The 24,243-nt window shown below is 43.9% G+C and overlaps 1 protein-coding gene across 1 annotated transcript in view; it reads left to right on the top strand.

Moving 5' to 3' along the window:
* The window catches only part of noc2l (NOC2-like nucleolar associated transcriptional repressor), a 33,879-nt gene extending 14,250 nt beyond the window's left edge, over positions 1–19,629 (top strand). Inside the window, 8 exon segments of the mRNA XM_029664371.2 lie at positions 3,540–3,653; positions 8,002–8,103; positions 8,865–9,008; positions 12,522–12,635; positions 13,065–13,197; positions 18,255–18,365; positions 19,234–19,266; positions 19,269–19,629. Coding sequence (XP_029520231.2) covers positions 3,540–3,653; positions 8,002–8,103; positions 8,865–9,008; positions 12,522–12,635; positions 13,065–13,197; positions 18,255–18,365; positions 19,234–19,266; positions 19,269–19,384 — 867 coding nt within the window. The 3' untranslated portion in view covers positions 19,385–19,629.
* The last annotated feature ends 4,614 nt before the right edge of the window (positions 19,630–24,243 follow it).

Genomic DNA, 24,243 nt, shown 5'->3' with positions numbered 1-24,243 from the left:
GCTACGGCCAAATGTAAAGCAAGTGCCGTGCTACAAAGGTTCAACTCTGGTAACGTTACAGCCCTTTAGTGAAGCCTGTGAAAACTGGTGCGTTATATTTGCTCTTTGCAAAAGGTGTTCCTCAAACTCTGGGACAAAAAAACCTGGCCGTTTACAAAGTAGTGATACACTATGTGATGTTCGGGTGGTCCGTTTGTCAGGGACTGGGTCAAATTCCCTTTGCGCCACCCCCATCTAGCCAGCTAAGTAGCCGCGTGAGAGTACTTGTTATAGCTCAGTGAGTTGTTTACATGCGTGATGGCAAGACAAGTGTCTGGCATGAGAGCGGGTGGAGGAGGCTTGGCTTGACGTGTTGGGCATCGTGTGATGACATGCATTATCTGAATTTGGCCCACAGAATTATACCTAGTAGAGGAGCTGCTTCTATGGAGGAACTTTGAATGTTTTTGAACTTCATAGTTGACTTAACATTGGACCAAAGAAGCTAGCTAGCTAACAAGCTTGTGTGTGCAGAGTGACACCAGAATTAAAAACATGTCTTATCTTTTTTTGTAGTTAATAAATTCAATGTGAAATGTGTTAACTATAGTATTCCTAACTAGCTTTGAAAAAGGTTTTGGTTCTGTTCTCTGAACAGGTTCCAACCCCTGATCTCTAGAATCAAATCCAAAAATCTGCTGTCTGTCAGTCAGTGGGTGTTAGCCTCCTGTGGTGGGGAGTCAACTCCAAAATAATAGATTCCTTGCCCGTCGACTCCCATTTCTGTGTCAAGCTTCGATCCCACTAGGAATCTTGGCCATGTTCTGTTATAATCTCCACCCGGCACAGCCAGAAGATGACTGGCCACCCCACATAGCCTGGTTCCTCTCTAGGTTTCTTCCTAGGTTTAGGCCTTTCTAGGGAGTTTTTCCTAGCCACCGTGCTTCTACACCTGCATTGCTTGCTGTTTGGGGTTTTAGGCTGGGTTTCTGTACAGCACTTTGAGATATCAGCTGATATACGAAGGGCTATATAAATTGATTTGATTTGAATCGACTCCTAAGATTCAGTATTTTTGCAACGGAGTAAACTGATTTCCGTAGTCTACTTCGAGGACACACTCTTGCATCTTTCTCAACAAAGAAAGAGCCAGCTAGCAAGAGCTGGAGGGGCACAGCAAGGCATGTCGGCCATCCGTCAGACCTGTGCATCGGTAGACGAAAGACCTAGGCTATTGCAATGCTGTATTTCGCAATGTCTCGCGCAAGTTCACTAAAGCAGAGGTAGTCAATGTGTAGGCTGAGCAGTTCTACAAGCAACAGACCGAAGACCAAACGCACACTAGTGTTTTTATAGAGAAGAGCGAGAGCAGTGGGGGAGGCAGAGAGATGGTCAAAACAGCGCACAGGTTATATCTTGGTAATCTGTATCTAGCAATGCCTCTTAAATTCACCTAACGTATATATTAGGCCATCACTGAGTATGGCTAAGCTATTCTTCATAGCGCCAGTGAATTGAAGTTGAACACTGCCAAATGCATCAGTTTAATTAGGCCTAAATGTGCAATAAAAAGTATTTAATGAAAACATAGACTGGTACCTCTCTACGAACAGGGTTAGGGAGCCCTGTGTTAGGCAATAGATCTCAAAGCAGCATCCCCGCTGAACTTTTAGAAAAATGGCAAGTTTACTTTCTCATCCATAAATAGTCAAGTGCAAGTACGGTTCAGCAGCTCAAATCGGCAGGATGTGGGGCATTGTTGTTAGGAAGGACGTCTACCATGGATGGATTCCTAAAATAATGATTGTGATCGCACTTCATCAATTTAAATATTATGGGGAGCCCTATACATTTGGCAGGCAAGCACGAGTTATCAGTGTGTGGCCTATTATGGTCTAGACACAACGTTGAAATATCTTCACGCCTACATAAGAGGCGATTCAATTTGGAAAAAATGTGGAATTACAGGAGGCCGTTTTAGAAAAACGAATCCTATGTGACTCGTCCTCTGGAATAACACATCCCTGGATAATAATGACAACCAACATCTCTAGTAATACCCGTCCGAATAGGGCTATAACATGGCAAGGAATAGGCTTATCAGTGTGGAGTGTGCCGCATCATCCCATGGGATCCGTCAAGGCTGCACACAGCGGAAATATTCACCTTCTACATTCAAACAAAGTAGGCTTTTTATAGGCAAATGGGCAGCGTCAAGCTCCTGTCAATCCTCTAGAATGCAAAGGTAGTCTTTTATAATGAGGTGGTATGTTTGTGTGTGCGCGCATCCGTTTCAGCTTGTTTTGGGAGTCAAGCAAGGGTCAAAATATCCGGGACTCGTGCACCACTAGTGGTAAGCTAGCGTGAGAACGGCAGTATGGAAGCGACTGCTTGGCCTTGTGGGAGTGGTCACCGTGTTGTGTGGACGGTTTGACCAGAGCGATGAAGACAAGGCTGTGGTTTACGCTCTGCTCCTAAAGCGCTCTGCAGACCACATCCTTTCTGCCTATAGCGCAGCCGTCCACCCCCCCACCCCAGCACACACACACTCCAAGACCCCCTAGCAGCACACAGTTTTTATTTGTGACACTCCATTTCCTGTCTTCTCTTTTACTGTTCCCCTCGTTAGAGAAAAGCGAGGCTGAGGTGCTCGCTGCTACGGTTTTAATTGGAGCAGCAGACCCAACCACGTTATGCTCCTCCGTGTGTGTTTGTGTCTGCTGTGGGTGGACGGCTGCGCCATAAGCAGAAAGGATGTGGTCTGCAGAGCGTAAACCACAGCCATGTCTTTATCGCTCTGGTCAGACTGCACACACGTGTACGCACTCCAGACCATCACGGTGACCCCCCACAAGGACAGACAAGCTGTTGCCTCCTTACTGCTGTTCTCATGCTAGCTTACTGCAGGAGGTCAACACTCACTAAGATGCGCGCACACACCATATACAACAACACAGACTACACACGTCCATGCACACCACACATACTCGTGTGTGTGTGCGTGCGTCTCTCCAAGGGGGGTGGTATATATGATTTGGGGCTTCCTGCTCCAGTGGCTCCCTCTGTATCAGGGCTGACCCATGCCTTCCCACTTCCCCCCTGGCTCCCCCGCAGACCGCCACCACATCCGATGTTTGTACAGACAGACTGGGCCAAGAGCGCTCCACTCGCCTGGTACCAACGACCTCACACACACAGCAATACGTAAAAACACAAGATAATATACAGGGCTAGGCCTATCTATCGCACCTAAACACGCACAGTGAGATGTACAAAATATAGGTAAAAACACAAATGTACATTTACTTACTATGCCTTTTTAATCTTTACTTTGGCTATGTCTTTACGTTGAACATTTACGAGTGTCTATTGTCAGGAGTCTGAGTGATTTTCCATGAGACAAGCCATGGAATGATAACCAAATGATGTGAAGGTCTGGCTTGTGTGTTTGAGGGCACTGTCGCTGTTCTGTTTTCACATTGTGTAATCTGTGTCATGTCTTTGCAAATGTTGCATGATTTCTGAACGCACTAATTTTGTGTTCATTGCTTGTTGTTTAGATCCTCCATCAGGTGGACTTCAACAAGAAGCCTGGCCGGATGAGTGTGAAGCCCATCAAATTTGATGTTATCCTGAAGCTCAGCAACACCAACATGCAGGAGAAGGCCTACAGGGTGAGTACTGCTAGCTTAGCATGCCAGCTAACTAGGCTTGTCTGCCACAGGAGAAGACTTAGACTGGGGGAGTACTGCTAGCTTAGCATGCTAAGTCGCTCTGGATAAGAGCGTCTGCTAAATGACTTAAATGTAAATGTAAATGTAGGCTTGTCTGAAACAGGAGAAGACTTAGACTGGGGGGAGTACTGCTAGCTTAGTTAGCATGTATTATTTGCGGCAGGAGTAGCCTTAGAACTGGGTAAATCCATTTGAATTCAATCACTTTTTGACTGCACCTCTTTTGATTTGAACAAAACCTTACATATTTACTCATTTCTACAACTGTTCAGAAAGTGACTTTTTGGACCTGAATGCCCAAACATTCATGAGATTAAGGTGCTAAAAGTTGACCCGTTTTACATACCCCACCATACCATGAGACATGCATGGTCTTTATCACTGGAAAATATCGGTTGTGATTGATATAATTTTAAAAGGTTACTACTAACAGCGTTGTCAAACTATTTGAATATTTCTAGAGAATTTATATAAATGGTATTTTTTAACCTTGAATGTCAATTATCTAAAAACGTGTAAATTAAAAAATCTTAATTTCAAATACAGTGCATTCGGAAAGTATTCAGACCCCTTGACCTCCACATTTTGTTACTTTACAGCATTACTCTGAAATGGATTACATTTTTCTTCCTCAAATCTACACACAATACCCCATAACGACAAAGTGAAAAACAGTTTTTTAGAAATTGTTGCACATTTATTAAAATAAAAAAAATAGATACCTTATTTACTTAAGTACTCAGACTCTTTGTTATAAGTCTCAAAATTGAGCTCAGGTGCATCCTATTTCCATTGATCATCCTAGAGATGTTTCGACAACTTGATTGGAGTCCACCTGTGGTAAATTCAATTGACTGGACATGATTTGGAAAGACGCACACCTGTCTATATAAGGTCCCACAGTTGACAGTGCATGTCAGAGCAAAAACCAAGCCATGAGGTTAAAAGAATTGTCCGTAGAGCTCCGAGAAAGGATTGTGTTGAGGCACAGATCTGGGTACGGGTACCAACATTTTCCTGCAGAATTGAAGTTCCCCAAGAACAGTGGCCTTCATCATTCTTAAATGGAAGAAGTTGGAACCACCAAAACTCTTCCTAGAGCTGGCCACCCTGCCAAACTGAGAAATTGGGGGAGAAGGGCCTTGGTCAGGGAGTTGACCAAGAACCCGATGGTCACTCTGACAGAGCTCAAGGGTTCCTCTGTGGAGATGGAAGAACCTTTCAGAAGGACAACCATCTCTGCAGCATGTCACCAATCAGGCCTTTATGGTAGAGTGGCCAGACAGAAGCCACTTTTCAGTAAAAGGCACATGACAGCCTGCTTGGAGTTTGCCAAAAGGCACCTAAAGGACTCTGACCATGAGAAACAAGATTCTCTGGTCTGATCAAACCAAGATTGAACTGTTTGACCTGAATGCCAAGCATCACGTTTGGAGAAGCATGGTGGTGGCAGCATCCTGCTGTGTGAATGTTTTTCAGCGGCAGGGACTGGGAGACTAGTCAAGATCGAGGGAAAGATGAACGGAGCAAAGTACAGAGAGATCCTTGATGAATACCTGTACCAGGGACCTGAAAGCAGCTGTGCAGCGAAGCTCCACATCCAACCTGACAGAGATTGAGAGGATCTGCAGAGAAGAATAGGAGAAACTCCCCAAATACAGGCGTGCCAAGCTTTGTAGCGTCATACCCAAGAATACTCGAGGCTGTAATCGCTGCCAAAGGTTCTTCAACAAAGTACTGAGTAAAGGAGCTGAATACTTACCTAAATGTGAGATTTACGCAAGTAAAAATTTACATTTTTTTTTTTTTTGCTTTTTCATTATGGGGTAGATTGGGGGAGAAAAAAATACAATTTAATCAATTTTAGAATAAGGCTGTAACGTAACAAAATGTGGAAAAGGTCAAGGGGTCTGAATACTTTCTGAATGCCTGTTGTAGCTTAGAACCTGTTTTACATCATCTAAGGCTTTTGTGTTGTGCCCTACATTGGTGCTCTTGAATATAGGGTGGGTGTCATGTTTTGGCTGATAAATGTACTAAAATGGGAATAATATATTTTCTATTTCAGCGTGGTACCATAAAGTTGGTTGAAGGTCCACACATCAGAGAATGTTTGCTTGAATGGGAATATCTGTTTTAAATGATACTGTCAAGACTCCATATGAAACCTATTGAAATCATAGAAATATAGATAATAGAACAGACATGACCATTTTAAGTTGACGTTTTACGGTGGGTGGACCCTTTGGTAATAATTAGAAGTAAACATTTCAATTGAAATGGTGTACCATCAAAATGTCAGCTGTCTGAAGGCATGGGTCACTTCTATTAATTTTATGTCTATGATTGAAATGACACCCACTCAGTTTTCAAGAGCAGTTTTTAGGTAATTGACATTAAAGGTTTAAAAAATTACATTTTTATATAAAAAACTATAAAAAAATGGCAACTGTTTTACGCTTTTACATTATGTCAAATTCAACATATTTTCCAGTGATGAAGACATGGATGCTTTATGGTAGGGTGGGGTGTACAAAATAGGTCAACTTAGAGCACCTCTATCTCCTAAATGTTTTGTCATTCCGGTCAAGAAATTAATGTTCTGACCACTTCTTCCATGGTCAAACATGTATGGAAAGTGATAGGGTCAATACCTTTTGAATTCTATTACGAGATTCATATGGTATTGTTAGTTTTTAACGGGTAAGTCTAGTTCTGTCCTCAAGCACCTAGTGGTCAATTTTGTATCTTCTCATGCCACTTTACGTCTTGATGCTTTAATCATCTCAATGAAGACTTCGGTTAGGCTACCACTAATTAGACATGTGTATTGTCTGTGCACCTCTCCTTGAACTGGGTTATTTCTGTGACTTGTTTTGGAAAGCTTAATGGTGATGCACCTGTTTTCCAATGGTTGCCGAGATTGTGGAAGCGCCTACAATGGTGTGGCTAGGCACCTTTAGTACAAGGATTGCTGGAGGTCAGAGAGGTCATGAGTATCTCTTAGCCCTAGCTATTTTCGGGTGTTTAGAGAACATGTGTGACTAGCTTAGGATGTCTATTGTAGGAGTGGCCAAAGTCTACCGGTTGAAAGTAGCATGTCCTCCAAGTAGCATGTCCTCCAACGATCAATCTGCAGGAGAACTGTGAAAGTGTGTCTCTTTGTCCTGCATCAGCACATTTAGTTTCACATCTTTGCTCTCTTGGTTGTAAGTCCTAGATGGCTACCTTGCCTAATCAGTAAGAATATATTTAGTATTACGGCCATTATGCAATTCCCCTTAATTCCACCCTCCCTCAAATAAAACAAATGTATTTGGAAGCATGCCAGATTAGATTACGGCGCACTACTCAACCTGTTGTCTGTGTCACGGTAATAGAATAACGATGGCATTCTAACGCGTGGCAACAAGAGCAGCCGATCAACTCCATGTCTAGGCCCTACTAGTTCATGTGTTTTCACACTCCTCCCTGACACAGTGTTACCCACCGTGTGTGCATAAGGGGATTGAGGGCAGCGGGCAAAATCCGACGTAAGGGGCTCTGACCAAGCCAAGAGGATTGCCACACGGCCCTCTGGGATTATCCCTTGCACTCCGCTGGTCAGGACTGGCTTTCGGTGCTGTTGCCAGGGGCAACCAACGCCACCGGCTCCACCAATTGCTTCTACCGTGCAGTCGGTGCCTGGTGACTCACCCTTGCTACTGCCAGACATGGCTAAATTAATACCTGTCTGACCATTAGACCAAGTAGAGTGTCTGACTACAGTAGGCTGTATGTGACCTACAGTACAGAAATTGGTACTATAATAGAACTGAAATGGGTCTCATATCCTTTTTTGCTTTGCTTCTGTAGCATTCCATGTTATTGCTGCCGTGTTGGCGGACCCATGCCAAATCGTTTAGGGGGTTAAGTGTGGGTGTGTGGCCAATGGAGTATCCACTGGGGTTAGCACAGAGCCATGGGGAATGCAGCATCAGGTGGCAGACAGCAGGTGACCGCTTAGAGATAATCGGATCCGTCAGTTAAATCCAGTCTGTACTGACGGCTGTACTCACATAAATAGCTGCGATCTGTAAAGTGTGTGTTTGAGACTTAACCTGAGGAGTGGCGTTAGTGCGCTGAGGTGTCCCTGTAATCTAACTCGATGTTTGCACATGTCTTCTCACAGATCAACTCTCCTCCTTTCTCCGAACAAGCCTCTTGAATGTTAATATGAGTATCACATTTGTGTGTGTGGTCCCTTCGGTTTTTCTTTTCTGATTTGTATACTTTTGTGTTGTTTCAGGATGGGCTGATAGAGCAGGTGTATGACCTGATCCTGGAGTACTTCCACTCTCAGGCCTGCTCCATCGGCTTCCCAGAGCTGGCCCTGCCCACCATCATCCAGGTAATACCAGCTCCTTCTCCTCTTCTCTCCACCCCTAGTCAGCTAATAGAACCACTTCACCAGTTGATGCAATGGCATAATGTCCATACCCTAAGCCAGGGATAGGCAACTGGCCCTGGAAGCAAAAACAAGTTTTGATTTTCTTCTCCTGATCAGCGACTGATTCAGATTTTCGGACATCAATATGTGGACATTTTATTCTACACATTTGGTAAATGGTCAGCTATTCAACATACTAACTCAAACATTTTTAGGTGTTGACTATCAAGTAAAAAAATAAAATAAAAATCTTAGCTGCTAGCCTTTCTCTGCAGCAAACACAAGGCGGCAAGAAACTTGACTTGGTCTTATAGTGAGTAGGCCAGATGGAAAAAGAGGGCGAGACAGAGTGGGTTGAAGAGTAAAGTGTGTCTGTGCTGACCTTTAATGGTTCCACCGGCTTGCCATTGTTTTTACGGCCCTGTGACCAACCACTGAGCCCACTTCCTGTCAGAGACAGCCAGCAGTGGGTGGGTGGGAGGCGAGCTCCTCTACAAGCTATGCCGAAAGACCAAGGAAGAAATGGTCTGCCCTCAACAAAGCAAACAGCGCATGACAATTCCTCTTCTACTCCAGTTTTTACTGTTGCCACACACACAAACACACGCGCTGGGCATAAAGTAGTGACGGTCCAGAGGGGAAAGACAAGCACCAGACTAGGTGATTATATACCGCTTTTCACTCTTCCCCCCCTCCTTTCTACCTCCTCTGCTGCTCCACAGCTGAAAGCGTTCCTGAAGGAATGCAAAGTGGCCAATTACTGCAAGCAGATCCGCCAGCTGCTGGAGAAGGTACAGGAGAACAGCGGCCACATCACAGCCCGGAGACAGAGGGCCGCCTTTGGAGTGGCCGACGCGGCCGCCGTGGTGAGTTTGGCTGTGTGTGTGTGCCTGCCCGTGAGCAACTGAGCCTGTCTGTGCCCGGACTTCTGGGCTGCTGTTCCAGAGCCCTCATTTCACCTCTTCAATGTGCTCGCGGGCGCGCACACACACACACACCTCTTTCCTATCAGTGCCTCTGCTTCCTCAAATATATAGACATTCACCCAGTACGTACATCATAATTAAATTGAGATTTTCAGCAGCCAGCAAGCTGAACTTCTTCAATTATGTGATGGTTCACCAACAGTTGATTATTGAGTTGCGTTGGTTGTTGGATTCCAACTTATTGTTTTTTACACACACACACACCGGTCTGCTGGGGAGCTGCCTGGAGCAGTCCCACCTCCTCTTAACCCCCTGTACACCCCCTTCCAAAAAAACACATGCATACGCCAATCCTGGGCGAGCTCCCGTAGGAAGTGCCTGTGAAGGTCTCCACCAGCCTAGAGCGTTTAACCATCATGTGCCCCCTGACCCTTAACCCCCTGACCTCTCCTCTGGCTGTGTCTTTTACACACACAGACAGTGGGGAGATAAGAGCCTAGGCTACACACACTTAGCGGCTGCTGCAGTGAAACCTGAGTAGGAAGCCGAGGTAGAGGGAGGGATGCGGGAGGAGACATCCCTAGGTGAACACTGTGGCGCTAGTTAAAGGACAGCGCTGTGGTCATTAGACCCTCCTTTATAGGTTTGAACCAGCCTCACAGCCTTAATGAGGGAGGTGTGTGTGGGGCGGAAATGCCTATTCCTGTGTGAGTTTTCCTCTCACCGTATGCACTCCACCTTGCCCCACCAAGCACACACCCTTCCCAGGCTGCATTGCGCCTCCGATCCTGGCTGAGTGCCTTGGACACGTGCTAAAGATTTAAGATTGAAATGAAAGAGGGGATGTCTCTGTGTGTAATTTAGCCTGGGAGAAGTGTGTGTATGTGTACGCACGCTGCCAGAGACTGAGGCAGCGCCTGTCGCCACGGCTCCCGGCCCAGAGGAGCCTTTCGCCATGGCATCCATGCTTGCCGGGGTAGAGGCCAGTCCCTGTTCCGGCTGCAGTGGGCCCCAGACACCCAAACACAGATCACTTTTCAATGGTCCTAAACTGAAGCCTGAAGATCTTTTTTCTTGGTAGGCCTATGCTTTTTTTTATTACAGTTTTGAGCGGAAGGTTTTTGCCATCATCTAGAGTAGGTAGGCTAGGTGTGAGGAAACAGCTGTGCCAAATACTCAACCCTAATCCCATAGCATTGTTTTGTCTGGGTTTGAAGTGTTTACAAAAGCACTGGGTCTTTCTGTTCACGTCCTGTCCTCTCCTCTTTGTGCTGGGGCCCAGCCTAATAACCGCCACTGCAAATTGTCGTAAATAGGTTTAGCTAACCGACGAAGGAAGCTGCGGTCTATACGCTCTATTGAATTTGGAGATCAGATAATCCTATTTGGCCTGATCAATACCATCCGCAAAGACCTTTAGGGGAAGGGCTGGCGTAGATTCTCCAGTCTCCTCTTTCAGCTTCTCTTCTCGCTCTCTCTCACTCTGTCGCTCTGACCACCATTTGCCTCATGCAGCACGACACATCCTTTGCATAGAGTTGCTCCAGCTGTTGGGCCGTACATTATCATGCTGAAACATGAGGTGATGGCGGCGGATGAATGGCACGACTATGGGCCTCGGGATCTCATCCCAGTATCTCTGCATTCAAATTTCCATACATAAAATGCAATTGTGTTCGTTGTCCGTAGTTTATGCCTGCCCATACTATAACCCCACTGCCACCATGGGGCACTCTGTTCATAACGTTGACATCAGCAAACCGCTCGCCCACACAGAGCCATACAAGCTGTCTGACCTCTGTCCGGTACAGTTAAAACTGGGATTCATCCGTGACGAGCACACTTCTCCAGCATGCCATTCGGCATTTGCCGAACTGCAATTAGGTCAAGACCCTGGTGAGGATGACTAGCATGCAGGCGAGCTTCCCTGCGGTAATTTCTGACAGTTTGTGCAGGAATTCTTCGATTGTGCAAACCCACAGTTTCATCAGCTGGTCTCAGACGATCTTACAGGTGAAGAAGCCGGATGTGGAAGTCCTGGGCGGGCGTGGTTACATGTGGTTGTGAGGCCGGTTGAACGTACCGTCAGATTCTCTAAAACGGCTTTGGAGGCGGCTTATGGGAAATTAACATTAAATTCTCTGGAACCAGTTCTGATGGACATTCCTGTAGTCGGCTTGCCAATAGCACAATCCTTAAACTTGAGACATCTGTGGCATTGTGTTGTGACACAACTGTGTTTTAGAGGCCTTTTATTGTCGCCAGCACAAGCTGCACCTGTGTAATGATCATGCTCTTTAATCAGCTTGTTGATATGCCACACCTGTCAGGTGGATGGATTATATTGGCAAAGGAGAAATGCTCACTAATAGGGAAGTAAACAAATTTGTGCACAACAATTTCCACCTATAATTTAGCCCAAACAACTAACTCTTTCCCTACTGTAATTTTATTTATTTTGCTCCTTTGCACCCCATTATTTTTATTTCTACTTTGCACATTCTTCCACTGCAAATCTATCATTCCAGTGTTTTACTTGCTATATTGTATTTACTTTGCCACCATGGCCTTTTTTTTGCCTTTACCTCCCTGATCTCACCTCATTTGCTCACATCGTATATAGACTTGTTTCTACTGTATTATTGACTGTATGTTTGTTTTACTCCATGTGTAACTCTGTGTCGTTGTATGTGTCGAACTGCTTTGCTTTATCTTGGCCAGGTCGCAATTGTAAATGAGAACTTGTTCTCAACTTGCCTACCTGGTTCAATAAAGGTGAAATAAAAATATAAAAAGATTTGGGGAGAAATAAGCTCTCTGTGCATATAGAACATTTCTGGGATCTTGTATTTCACTACATGAAACATGGGATCAACACTTTACATGTTGCGTTTTTTATATTTTTGTTCAGTATAAATTGAAGTGAAAGTACACCACAATACCCAGACATTTAGTTCAAATCAATGTCGATACGCCTCGGAAAGGAATAAACTGAGATCCGTCTCGTCAGTAGTAGCTCAAAACCAGTCTTCCCTTATTATATTGATACTTGAACTCCAAGTATCGATTAAAAAAGGGTGGGTAGTGGGGTTTCTTCTAGGTAGTGTTAGCTAGCGCTAGTCTGCTGTGCCTTCACCAAAAAGCCTGTATTTTTCATCCTATAGCTTGTTTGCCATCTTTTTAAATAGTGAGTCAACATGTTTTAAGCACTAATGTCCCTGATTGATCAAACCGTGTTTTCTCATGCTCGCTCTGCAACAGACCTATAGTGATCAATATGCATGGAATATCAAATTGCAATAAAATCGCAGTATCGAATCGCAATACATATAGAATTGTGCGAATCACAATACATCATATCGGCATCTAGGTATCGTGAGGTCCCTGGCAATTCCCAGCCCCAACACATACACAAATACAGAGTGGCTATGTAACGTGTGTGTGTGTGTGCAGGCGAAGTGGGAGAAGCAGACTGAGGAGGAGGGGACGCCCCTCACCAGGTACTTCAGCCAGTGGAAGAAGCTACGGGAGAAGGAGATCCAGCTGGAGATCTCTGGGAAGGAGAGGGTAACTATCAGACACACACACACACCTACATACCAACTGTTTTAAGATAAAAGTATTTTCAGGACATTCATCCAAATTCAACAAACGTCCCCATCCTATTTTTACAAACGATACGTGTAACTTGAAGGTTTGAGTAAGATAATGCATTGATGTCAGTGGGAAATTGGTGGAAATGTTCAAGGTTGTATGCAAACATTTTTTAAGAATTTGACCCTTTTATTTGTTTTCAATGGGGCCGGTTTCCAGTGGTTTTTAGGAAGTAAATATGGCCTAAATGTTTAAAGTGTTTTGTAAGTGACTTTGCTGCATCATCTGGATCTTGAGCAATGGTCTCATTGTCATGTGGTCCCAAATCATTTGACAAGAAGTTTTCCATGTCACTACATTTTGAAGTGGAGCTGCATATTGACATTTCCTCTCTCATTTAAGATGGAAGACTTGGACCTCCCTGAGATCAAACGCAGGAAAATTCAGGAGAAGAAGGATGTGGACAAGAAGGAGTTCAAGGATCTCTTTGAGTCCGACAGCGACTCCGATGACGACGGAGGACTCAAAGTCAAAGGTAACCCCATTTACATACACAGCTGGGTCCTGTTCATTACACACCAATTGGAAGAATAACATTTCAAAACCGAGAGGGATGACTTGGACCTGTCCAGTAAGAAACACTCATTTTGGTTTCCTGTTGCCAAATTGTCTCACTACATTTCCTGTTAGAGCTGGCCAGTAAAGACTCCCAGTAGTGTCTCTCACCTGATGATGCGCATGCTTGAGGGTCCTATGCATGTCTTGGCCATTAGGAGGCTGCATTGAGTTGCACAGAGTCCATCTACAGCAGGCATCGTCAACTAGATTCAGCCATGGGATTTTTATTTTTATTGAGCGGATGGTCCATGTGCCGGAACATAATTACAAATAATGTTTATACTGCAAATTAACCGCAATAAGCCCTAACATGTATACATTTAGCCTTAAAACCAAATAATTTCAAACCTTCCTTATATTTGTATACCATCATGTGTGGGAATACTTAAGAATATATATTTTTTAATTCAATTAACTTGGAGCTGATTTCCTGGTGTTTTTTTACAGTCATATGTCCAACAATAAATTATACAAAATTTAAAAAAAAAAATTTTTTTTTTGATCGCTCAGAACTTGGGTGCCACATAAAACCACCAGTTAGGGAACCCTGATCTATAGACTGTTGGCCAACAGCACAGAAGCGCACTCTCTAACACACACTCACACACTGTAGTACACAATTAAGCGCCTATATGGCAAGGATACAACAGAATTTTTGGGCTCGCTCTTTTTGAGATAGTACGTTACTTCTCTACTCTGAGTGTAAGCAGTATTGAAGTCGATGTTCGTGAATCCTGATCCAATCAATGGCTCATTCTGAGGGAATGTACAACTGACCTCAGTGTAGCCATGCAGCCCTCCCAGCAAGACATGCTCTATCCAATTAGTTGGAGTTTACTTATCTCTCTCTCCTATATTTCTTTCTCCTATATTTCTCTCTCTCCTCCATCCTTCTATATTTCTCTCTCCCTTTCTCACTCTCAGCTGAGTGCAGCTGTCACTCCTGTCTTCCTTTAAGCCCTGTGTGTCTGGCCCTCTGCTCTGGGTCATCCACAGGACACGGGCAGGGTAGGAGTCTTCTTTTACAGCTTTACAGTTGGACAACCTTAGAGGTCGGAAGGAGAGAGTGAGGGGGCGGTAGGGGATTTTCTTTTCATCTGGTCCTCATTGTAGGGAGAGTTTCCGCAAATGGGCGGGCAGCTGCCGGCAAGCCGCGGGCCCACCTCGCCCCGGCGGCACGTCCCCTTGCGCTCTCTCTCTCTCTCTCTCTCTCTCAGGAAGCACAGGCTTGGATCCCGGTGGGGGTTCCTAATTCAAACCAGCCCACCGGAACAGCCAGAGGTGGCCGCTCCCCAGTACTTCCCCTACTCCCCCCTCCGCTTCCCTCCAGCTCCCAGGGCTTAACTGGCTGCCCCCGCATGTCCTCCGCACACACAAACCAACCAACCCACCCTCCAGCCCTTGACAACCTTCCAACCTTTGGGCAGCTTACCAAACTGTGGTTGGTTGGAGTCAGCTGAGATTCCCCAGTGGTGGAGATGAAGAGGAGGAAAGTGTGAGGGGAGGAGAAGACTGGTTTCTATGAATGTGTCTAGCTAGTTGTTATTGTGGGGTGTCAAGTCCTTCAGGTCGTTTGGGGGCAGACAGGCATGTAGATCCTGCTGTCCCTCACAACCCCAGTCTAGGTCGAAAATATACAGGTTAAGATTAGGATTCTAATATCCCAAGAATTCTAAACCACTGTACCAGCAATGCAAGCGAAAATGACTGGAAGTGAATGTTGGCAGTACGGAAAGTTTGCCATCAAAGTGGAAAAATAACTGCAATCGTAGTGAAGTTAAGCTAACTACTCAACAAACACATAGCGTAACTATTTTCCTGTCATTCTATTCATTTAAACATTTTTCAAATGATCTACATCCGCTTTATTTCTTGATTTCCCAACTGCTGGTCACATTTTCAACACTTATCCTGTAGAATCAGCCATTCAAATGCTTTCGCCTGGAATTATTACTTTTACCTAACCTGTATATTTTCGACCTCAAGCCCAGTCCGGTGGTGGGTGGGTCAGCCGGCTGGCTGGCTTTTGGACAATAAACAAATAAACAGAAAAGCTGATATACTTTTTCCGCCGGCCAATTGTCCAGGAGAATATATATTTTTTGCCTATTCATTGATGGAAATACCAATAAATACATTTTGGCTGGTCATTCGGATTGGTCATTGTAGGTAGCTCACTGTGTATCGGTGTGTGTGGTCAATATGCTCTTAGTAGTAAGTGTTGGGAGTGTGGCAATTGAAGTGTCTGCCTCTCTCCTCCTGGCTACCAACATCTTATCAAACCCTACTTTAAAGCTCAGGGACCACTCTGCAGTGGCCTCTGCCACACACACACACACACACACACACACACACACACACGACAGACTCGCCTATTTTACAGAAGGAATTTGTAGCTGTCTGAAGTGAAGCCTGCCTGCTATCTCCATTTTCTATATTTAGGCAGAAACTGAGTGTAAGATGTGTGAAATTGGCTGTGGTAAACTGTCATGAGTAATGCATTCTCAGCTCCATCACCATGCAGGTAATAGGCAATTCCAAGGTGGTTAGATGCTACCTACCTGCCTGCATGTGTACACTTCTGGGCCCATATTCATAAAGCATCTCAGAGTACGCAAGCCTGATCTAGGATCAGGTTTCCTCTGTTCATGTAAACGTATTAATTATGATCCAAAATGAAAACTGATCATGTGTCAGGACTCATATTCTGAGATTCTTAATTAAAAGGATACTTCAGGATTTTGGCATTGAAGCCCTTTATCTACTTCCGCAGACTAAGTTGAACTCGTGGATACAATTTTTTATGTAGTTTGAAGGAAGTTGCTAACTAGCGTTAGACTTCCAGAAATTGCGCTATGTTAACTGCTAGCATGCTAGTAGATACGATTAACTTCCAGTCATTGTGTTGACACTAGTTAACATTGGCTCGTGAAACTACCTCCCTTTGCAAAATTATTATTTTTTGCCTATTCATTGATGGAAATGCCAGTCAATGGAAATGCATTTGACTGGTCATACTTATTGGTTTATTTACATAATTTAGTTTAATTATATTGGCGCATGTGTACAATATATTCATGATGTATCTTATTTATCACACCCGTAGAGCAGGGTTCCCCAACTGGCGGGTAGTTTTGCCCCAAGGGCACATTAAAAAAAAATTAAAAAATGTTTTTATTGTTTGACACAATAGACTTAGAACACTGGGAAATCTGCTCCAATCGATTTTAAGAAATCTGTTCCCAATTATTCCCACACATAATAAGAGAAACAAGATCGTCTACAAATGTAAGCAGCGTTTGAAATTGTTTTAGTCAAACTTTATACTCTTATCTGTTTGGGCATCTTGAGGTCAATTTTCCATCTACAAATGATTTGTAATTATGTTCTGGCCCCCAAACCATCTGCTCAAGAAAAAATTGGCCTGCGGCTGAATCTAGTTGATGATCTCTGGCGTACAGCACACAGATATTGATCCTTTGAGTCGAACAGACAGCTCAAGAGCTGCTGCAGCATCTTGTGGTGCTTTCAAGACAACTGGGAAAGAAGACAGAGTTGGATGACCGTTCAAAACTTTTTCTCCAGTCGCAGCTATTTTTAATTTTTTTCAGTTGAATGCGCTTAAGTCGTAAGTGCCCCTTTTTCTCCCCAATTTCTTGATATCCAATTTGTAGTTAGTCTTGTCCCATCGTTGCAACTCCTGTAGGGACTTGGGGAAAGGCTACGGTCGAGAGCCATACGTCCTCCGAAACACGACCCTGCCAAGCCGCACCTATCGCTTAACCCAGAAGCCAGCCGCACCAATGTGTCGGAGGAAACACCGTCCAACTGGCGACTGTGTCTGCGTGCATGCGCCCCGGTCCGCCATAGGTGTCGCTAGAGCGCGATGGGACAAGGACATCCCAACCTGCCAAACCCTCCCCTAACCCGGACGCCGCCTCATGGGTCTCCCGGTCACGGCCGGCTGCGACACAGCCCGGGATCGAACCTGGATCAGCTGAGCCACCCGGAAGGCCCTCGAGTTCCCAGTTGTTTTGAACGCGGCATCAAATGGCAGGGGAAGGTAGGCTTCATCAGCGCGTCACACCACATTGCAATGAGCTGGAGGCAGTATGCATTTTGAAAACCTACTTAATTGTATGAAACCTGAATGTTTTAATGCATATTATGAGGCATGTCTTACCTTGCTTCAAAATAGCCTATTAGATCTTCGGTCTTTCTAAACGGATATTTTTATCTGTCACATGAAGCCGCTCGCTTGTGCATTGCCCGTTTGGCAATGGTGTTTTCCCGCTAATTGCGTTATGGAACAAACATTTGTGTGTAGTCTACTACCTTATGTGCATTTCTGCTCTTATAATGTGAATAAATAATAGTTTATTTAAAAAATAATTGCTAAACGTTCTGATCTGTTGCATCAGATTCATTGCATTTTTTGTTTTTATTTTATATGTACTGGTTGTATGAATTTTCATCTTATCGTCCCACAGCTGTCCCAGAGTCGGTTTGTAATCGGCTATTTCTTTCTCGACAAACTGACCAATAGAATAGGTAGCCTAAACTTTTCTAGTAGATTGACCAAGACTAGTGATTTTGCTGTTTGTTACTCGTCTTGTTGGCTGAGGAAAAGTAAATGTGGACAGTTATTCTAACATGTTCAAAGTGCACATCCGAATCCGTTAAGAAGGACCGCACATCATTGAATCCTCAACTTGCATGTTCTGTTAATATGAATAACCATATTCTAAATGTGATTTCTGTCATTCTGATCACCGTGGGTGGAACCCCTAATCAGGTTATGCACCCAGTGCATATCCGGTACATTTCTATACTGTCCGGTAAATTAAATGTTGTCGATCAAATATCCGGCAGCACATTTTCCATACGGAAACCCCGATCTGAATAAAACCAAGTCAAAGTTAATGAGGAGTAGTAACTGTTACTTGATATTGGATTTCTCTTTCTTCTTGCCAGACAAAAAGGGAGGCTCTGACGAGGAGGATGACGATGATGCTGATCTTCTTCAAGAGCTGTCTGACCTGAGCGACGATGAGGGGGTGGGGGAAGACCATGATTGTGCTTCAGGTTTGTGGACTGGCTTCTCTCTCACAGAGCAGGACAAAGATGTGTTTTCCACACTACTAAGCTGAACCAAGCTGGACTGGCCTGGTTACGCATCCACTGTAGTTTCTGGAACTGACGGAAAGGCTAATGTGAAAATGGAACATGCACGTCAGCGGAGTACGGTTTGGTTTGGGTCTGCACACTAGTGTGAGTATTAGAGGACACGTACAGGGAGTACGGTTTGGTTTGGGTCTGCACACTAGTGTGAGTATTAGAGGACACGTACAGGGAGTACGGTTTGGTTTGGGTCTGCACACTAGTGTGAGTATTAGAGGACACGTACAGGGAGTACGGTTTGGTTTGGGTCTGCACACTAGTGTGAGTATTAGAGGACACGTACAGGGAGTACGGTTTGGTTTGGGTCTGCACACTAGTGTGAGTATTAGAGGACACGTACAGGGAGTACGGTTTGGTTTTACAGACAGATCTGTAAGGAATTTGGTGGGGTGTAATCAAAATGGTGATGGCGCCACCTAGCCTTCCAATTGAACTAAGGGGAGCTTCCAACATATTGTTCACTCCATCTAAAGGGAACCTGCCATATTCTCCACTGAACCCCATTTTGGGCAGAACTAATCCCAATCACATTTCAGAACAAGCTATTTACATACATTGCTGCCTGATATTGTCTTGTGGTGTGATTTTGTTTTCTACATGTTTCAAGTTATTGTATAACATCAGTATGAAAAACAAAAATAATTCCTACTTAAGGGGTAATCAAGGGATTGGTACATAGGCCCAGATTTTTAGACTTTGGCATTGTTTGAATCCCAGATTGCCCCTTTAAATGAATCCCTCTTTCATGCTCTTCTTTCTCCTGTCTCTATAGATGATGATGATGATGGTGGTGGTGATGATGATGAAAAGAGGGGGCTAAAGCCTCGAAGTCGCCCAAACAGCTGTCTAGCATGGCTCTGAAAGAGTTGGCAGAAGGAGACGAGGACTTGGTGGAAGACCTGGAGCTCTCCGACCAGGACTGACACACAGTGACTCATATATACACACACTAAGACACACACACAACGATTGGGGGTGGAGAGAAGAGTGTTGGCTCGGAGCCCATCTTTCCGTACATTCAATCATTACTACTTTCCCTGTGGACTCCTTTCTACTATAATTTGTTTTGGTTTGCTCCATCAATGTGTACAGTACAAACATGTTCTTAATGCAATTGCACATTACAAACTGACCATGCAATTGTATAAAATAAAAAATAATTCCTAGACCTATTTGTTTGTTTCTTAGTGAGACACTACTGATGCATGTATGCATTGTTCATTTCAGTGTACAGGATTGTGAATGAACAAGTGTGGTGGGTTGTAGCCAATAAGTGTGTGCGTGTGCAAGTACATGAGCACCTGTTACCCTGTTTTGAACTAGGGTTTCCTGTGCATTTACTAGGGTTGCCTTTAGTAAAGGTAATTTGTTAGAAGAAAGGGCTTGACTATACTGTAGCTGGGCTGTGTTATCCTATGGTGGTATGGGGGAGGGGTTCCAGCCCCAGGGCAGCAGTGTGCCAGGCAGGCACAGCCATGTCTGATGTCTTGCCAGTCTTCTCTGCCCAGGTGGTGAAGCAGGAACACAGACTGTGTCTGTTTCCTTGCCAACTCACACACACACACACTTAATCCTCATTTTCTGCACCATCACTACATTTCCTTCCACTGCTTCTTCAGACTGCCTCTATATCATTACTCCTCTCCTTCCTCTGCTTCTTCAGACTGCCTCTATCATTACTCCTCTCATCCTTCCTCTGCTTCTTCAGACTGCCTCTATATCATTACTCCTCTCCTCCTTCCTCTGCTTCTTCAGACTGCCTCTATATCATTACTCCTCTCCTCCTTCCTCTGCTTCTTCAGACTGCCTATATCATTACTCCTCTCCTTCCTCTGCTTCTTCAGACTGCCTCTATATCATTAGTCTTCTCCTCCTTCCTCTGCTTCTTCAGACTGCCTCTATCATTAATCCTCTCCTCCTTCCACTGCTTCTTCAGACTGCCTCTATATCATTACTCCTCTCCTCCTTCCTCTGCTTCTTCACTGCCTCTATATCATTACTCCTCTCCTCCTTCCTCTGCTTCTTCACTGCCTCTATATCATTACTCCTCTCCTTCCACTGCTTCTTCAGACTGCCTCTATAAAAAGGAGAGTGGACTCCTTCCTCTGCTCTCCCCCTCCACTCATTCCCTCTTTCCACTCTCCTTCCTTCTGGTAGTGAGTGTATCAAGGTAACATTGGAACATTCATTAACAACCCCTAGGCACTTGTAGATCTGAAAGGACTGGATAGGTATGAGCAATATGGCTAAAATTCCACCTAAAGCCTACCAGCAAGACATTTGTCTCGTGGTTTTCTAACCAGACAAAAGAGACCGTTCCTTGATAAATATCTCATATTTTTGCAGTGCATCTTTAAGACCGTTTTAAAGGGTGTGTGCATGAAAGGGTTTCCATTAGGAAAATGTGGCGCCCGACATTTCATCAGCATTTTAATTTACTGGACATTTTGAAACATTTACCGGACCCATGTGCATTGGATGCATAACCTGATTAGGACGTCCACCCACGGTGCTCGGAATGACAAATCACATTTAGATTATGGTAATTCATATTAACAGAACATGCAAGTGGAGGTTGGAACGATTTAAAAAATATATTTAATTCAACCTTTATTACAGTCTAAAGTTACTATTCAATTCAAGGGCTTTATTGGCATGGGAAACATGTGTTAACATTGCCAAAGCAAGTGAGGTAGATAGTATTTTTATTGTTTATTTCACTTTATATATTATCTCCCATAGTAGAAAAGTTGATATATTCAAATTAGTCCGCTTGTCGTGAAAGAAATGGCCTATTCCAAACAGATCAGACTTTAGTTTAAAATGTTAAACTTTTTTTCACCTAAGCGCAGCAATGTGCACAAGACAGTAGGATACGCGCCAATGTAAATGCCATAATGCAATTAATGGGAAAACAACATTAGCCTATCACAACGCACCGCACATGATAGCAGTTTCATGTGATAGAGAATAAAATATTTGTTAGAAATTTAGCAAGATGGGAGATCTAACAACAACTAGCATGGGTTGCTAATATTATGGCGATTGTTCCTTTGGTTAGGCCTAGTGGACAATGAAAGTTTATATTTACTGAACAAAAATATAAATACCACATGTAAAGTGCTGGTCCCATGTTTCATGAGCTGAAATAAAAGGTCCCAGAAATTCTCCATAAGCAAAAAAAAAAGAGTATTTCTCTCAAATGTTGTGCACAAATGTGTTTATATCAGTGTTAGTGAGCATGTCTTCTTTGCCAAGATAATCCATCCACCTGACAGGTGTGGCATATCAAGAAGCTGACTAAACAGCTTGATCATTACACAGGTGCACCTTGTACTGGGGACAGTAAAATACCACTCTAAAATATGCAGTTTTGTCCCACAATGCCACAGATGTTTCAAGTTTTGAGGAAGTGTGCAATTGGCATGCTGACTGCAGGAATGTCCATCAGAGCTGTTGCCAGAGAATGAAATGTTTATTTCTCTACCATAAGCTGCCTCCAACGTCGTTTTAGAGAATTTGGCATTATGTCCAACAGGCCTCACAACCACAGACCACGTACGTGTATTGTGTCGTGTGACTGAGCGATTTGGCAGTGTAATTATGGTATTGGCAGGCGTAAGCTACGGACAACGAATGCAATTGCATTTTATCGATGACACTTTGAATGGACAGAGATACCATGACGAGGTCCTAAGTACCATTGTCGTACCGTTCCTCCACCTCCATCACCTCATGTTTCAGCATGATAATGCACAGCCTCATGTCGCAAGGATCTGTACACAATTACTGGATGCTGAAAATGTCCCAGTTCTTCCATGGCCTGCATACTCATCAAACATATCACCCATTGAGCATGTTTGAGATGCTCTGGATTGACTTGTGCGACAGTATTTTCCAGTTCCCGCCAATATCCAGTAACTTCAAACACAGCCATTGAAGAGAAGTGGGACAACATTCCACAGGCCAGAATCAACTGCTTGATCAACTCAATGCGAAGGAGATGTGTTGCGCTTCAAGAGGTGAATGGTGGTCACACCAGATACTGACTGGTTTTCTGATCCACGCCCCTACTTTTTTTTAAGGTATCTGTGATCAGTCATATGAAATCCATAGAATAGGGCCTAATGGATTTATTTCAATTGGCTGATTTCCTAATATGAACTGTAACTCAGTCAAATCTTTTGAAATTATATTTTTGTTCAGTATAAAATAATTGCCTCCACGGATATGGTCTGATTTTGGCTAGGCTATTTTGAAGCAAGGTAAGTACATGTTTTCAAAATGCAAACTCCCTACAACTCATTGCAAAGTGGTGTGTGACACGCTGATGAAGCCTGCCATTCGTTGCTTATGCATTTGCTGTTTGAGATGCTGTAGCAGCACCTCTGGTACTGTCTGACAGATTTTCCGCTCAAAGGCTCTGTATCTGTGTGCTGTACACGTGTGATAAGATGTATAACGAATCTCGACTACTGTACATGTGCCAATTTAATTCCTCAAAATGATGCAAATTAACCTATAGACCAATAAGCATGAAAAGTCTAATGTATTTACATCGACTGGTATTTCCATCAAAGAATAGGCTAAAAAGCATTATTTCGCAATCGATTTTTGTTCTTCTCCTCTGGGACAATTGGTCAGTGAAATCAGCTTTTCGGACGTCTGAGTGATTAACCGAAATGATGGTTCTTTTTCGGGTTTTAAAAAAAAACGAATCGACCAGTTCGTTCGGTTTTTACTGTGAGCTCAATGCACACACTGCACAGTTTCTCTAGAGATAAATCAGATCCAGCTGAACTGTGCAATGTAGTAGGGTGTTGTAATTTCCAACAGGCCAATATTCTACATGTGGCAATTAACCACAGTAACCAGGTTTCCATACAACCTTTTTATGCGAGTAAAGTACATGTCAGATAAATAAAATGTAATGACAGGCCTGATGGAAACAGAAGATTTGTTGGTCAACTTTCCAAATGTCTACAACAACAAAAAATGCTATAAGGTGGGATATTTTTGTGTCTGTAAAATTAATTATGTGAGAAATGTAGGTGGAAAACTTGGGAGTCACGCAATGACATGTTGTGGTCATTGCAGGCTAAAGATTAAATAAATTATGATGCTTCACCTGGAATGCTTTTCCAAAAGTCTTGAAGGAGTTCCCACATATGCTGAGCGCTTGTTGGCTGCTTTTATTTCACTCTGCGGACCAACTCATCCCAAACCACCTCAATTGGTTTGAGGTCAGGTGACTGTGGAGGCCAGGTCATCTGGTGCAGCACTCCATCACTCTCCTTGGTCAAATACCCCTTGCACAGCCTGGAGGTGAGTTGGATCATTGTCCTGTTAAAAACATCAGATGGAATGGCGTATCGCTGGAAAATGCTGTGGTAGCCATGCTGGTTAAGTGTGCCTTAAATAAATAAATTACTAACAGTGTCACCAGCAAAGCACCCACACACCATCCCACCACCTCCTCCATGCTTCACGATGGGAACCACACATGCGGAGATCATCTGTTCACCTACTCTGTCTCACAAAGACACGGAGGTTGGAACCAAAAATCTCAAATTTGGACTCATCAGACCAAAGGACAGATTTCCACCGGTCTAATGTCCATCGCTTGTGTTTCTTTGCCCAAGCAAGTCTCTTCTTCTTGTTGGTGTCCTTCAGTAGTGGTTTCTTTGCAGTAATTTGACCATGAAGGCCTAATTCACGCAGTCTCCTCTGAACAGTTGATGTTAAGGTGTGTCTGTTACTTGAACTCCGTGAAGCATTTATT

This window comes from Oncorhynchus nerka, linkage group LG7 (genome assembly GCF_034236695.1).
Source record: "Oncorhynchus nerka isolate Pitt River linkage group LG7, Oner_Uvic_2.0, whole genome shotgun sequence".
NCBI classification, from domain to species: domain Eukaryota; kingdom Metazoa; phylum Chordata; class Actinopteri; order Salmoniformes; family Salmonidae; genus Oncorhynchus; species Oncorhynchus nerka.
The sequence above is the reverse complement of the archived record's forward strand: the minus strand, read 5'-3'. Positions and strand labels throughout refer to the sequence as shown.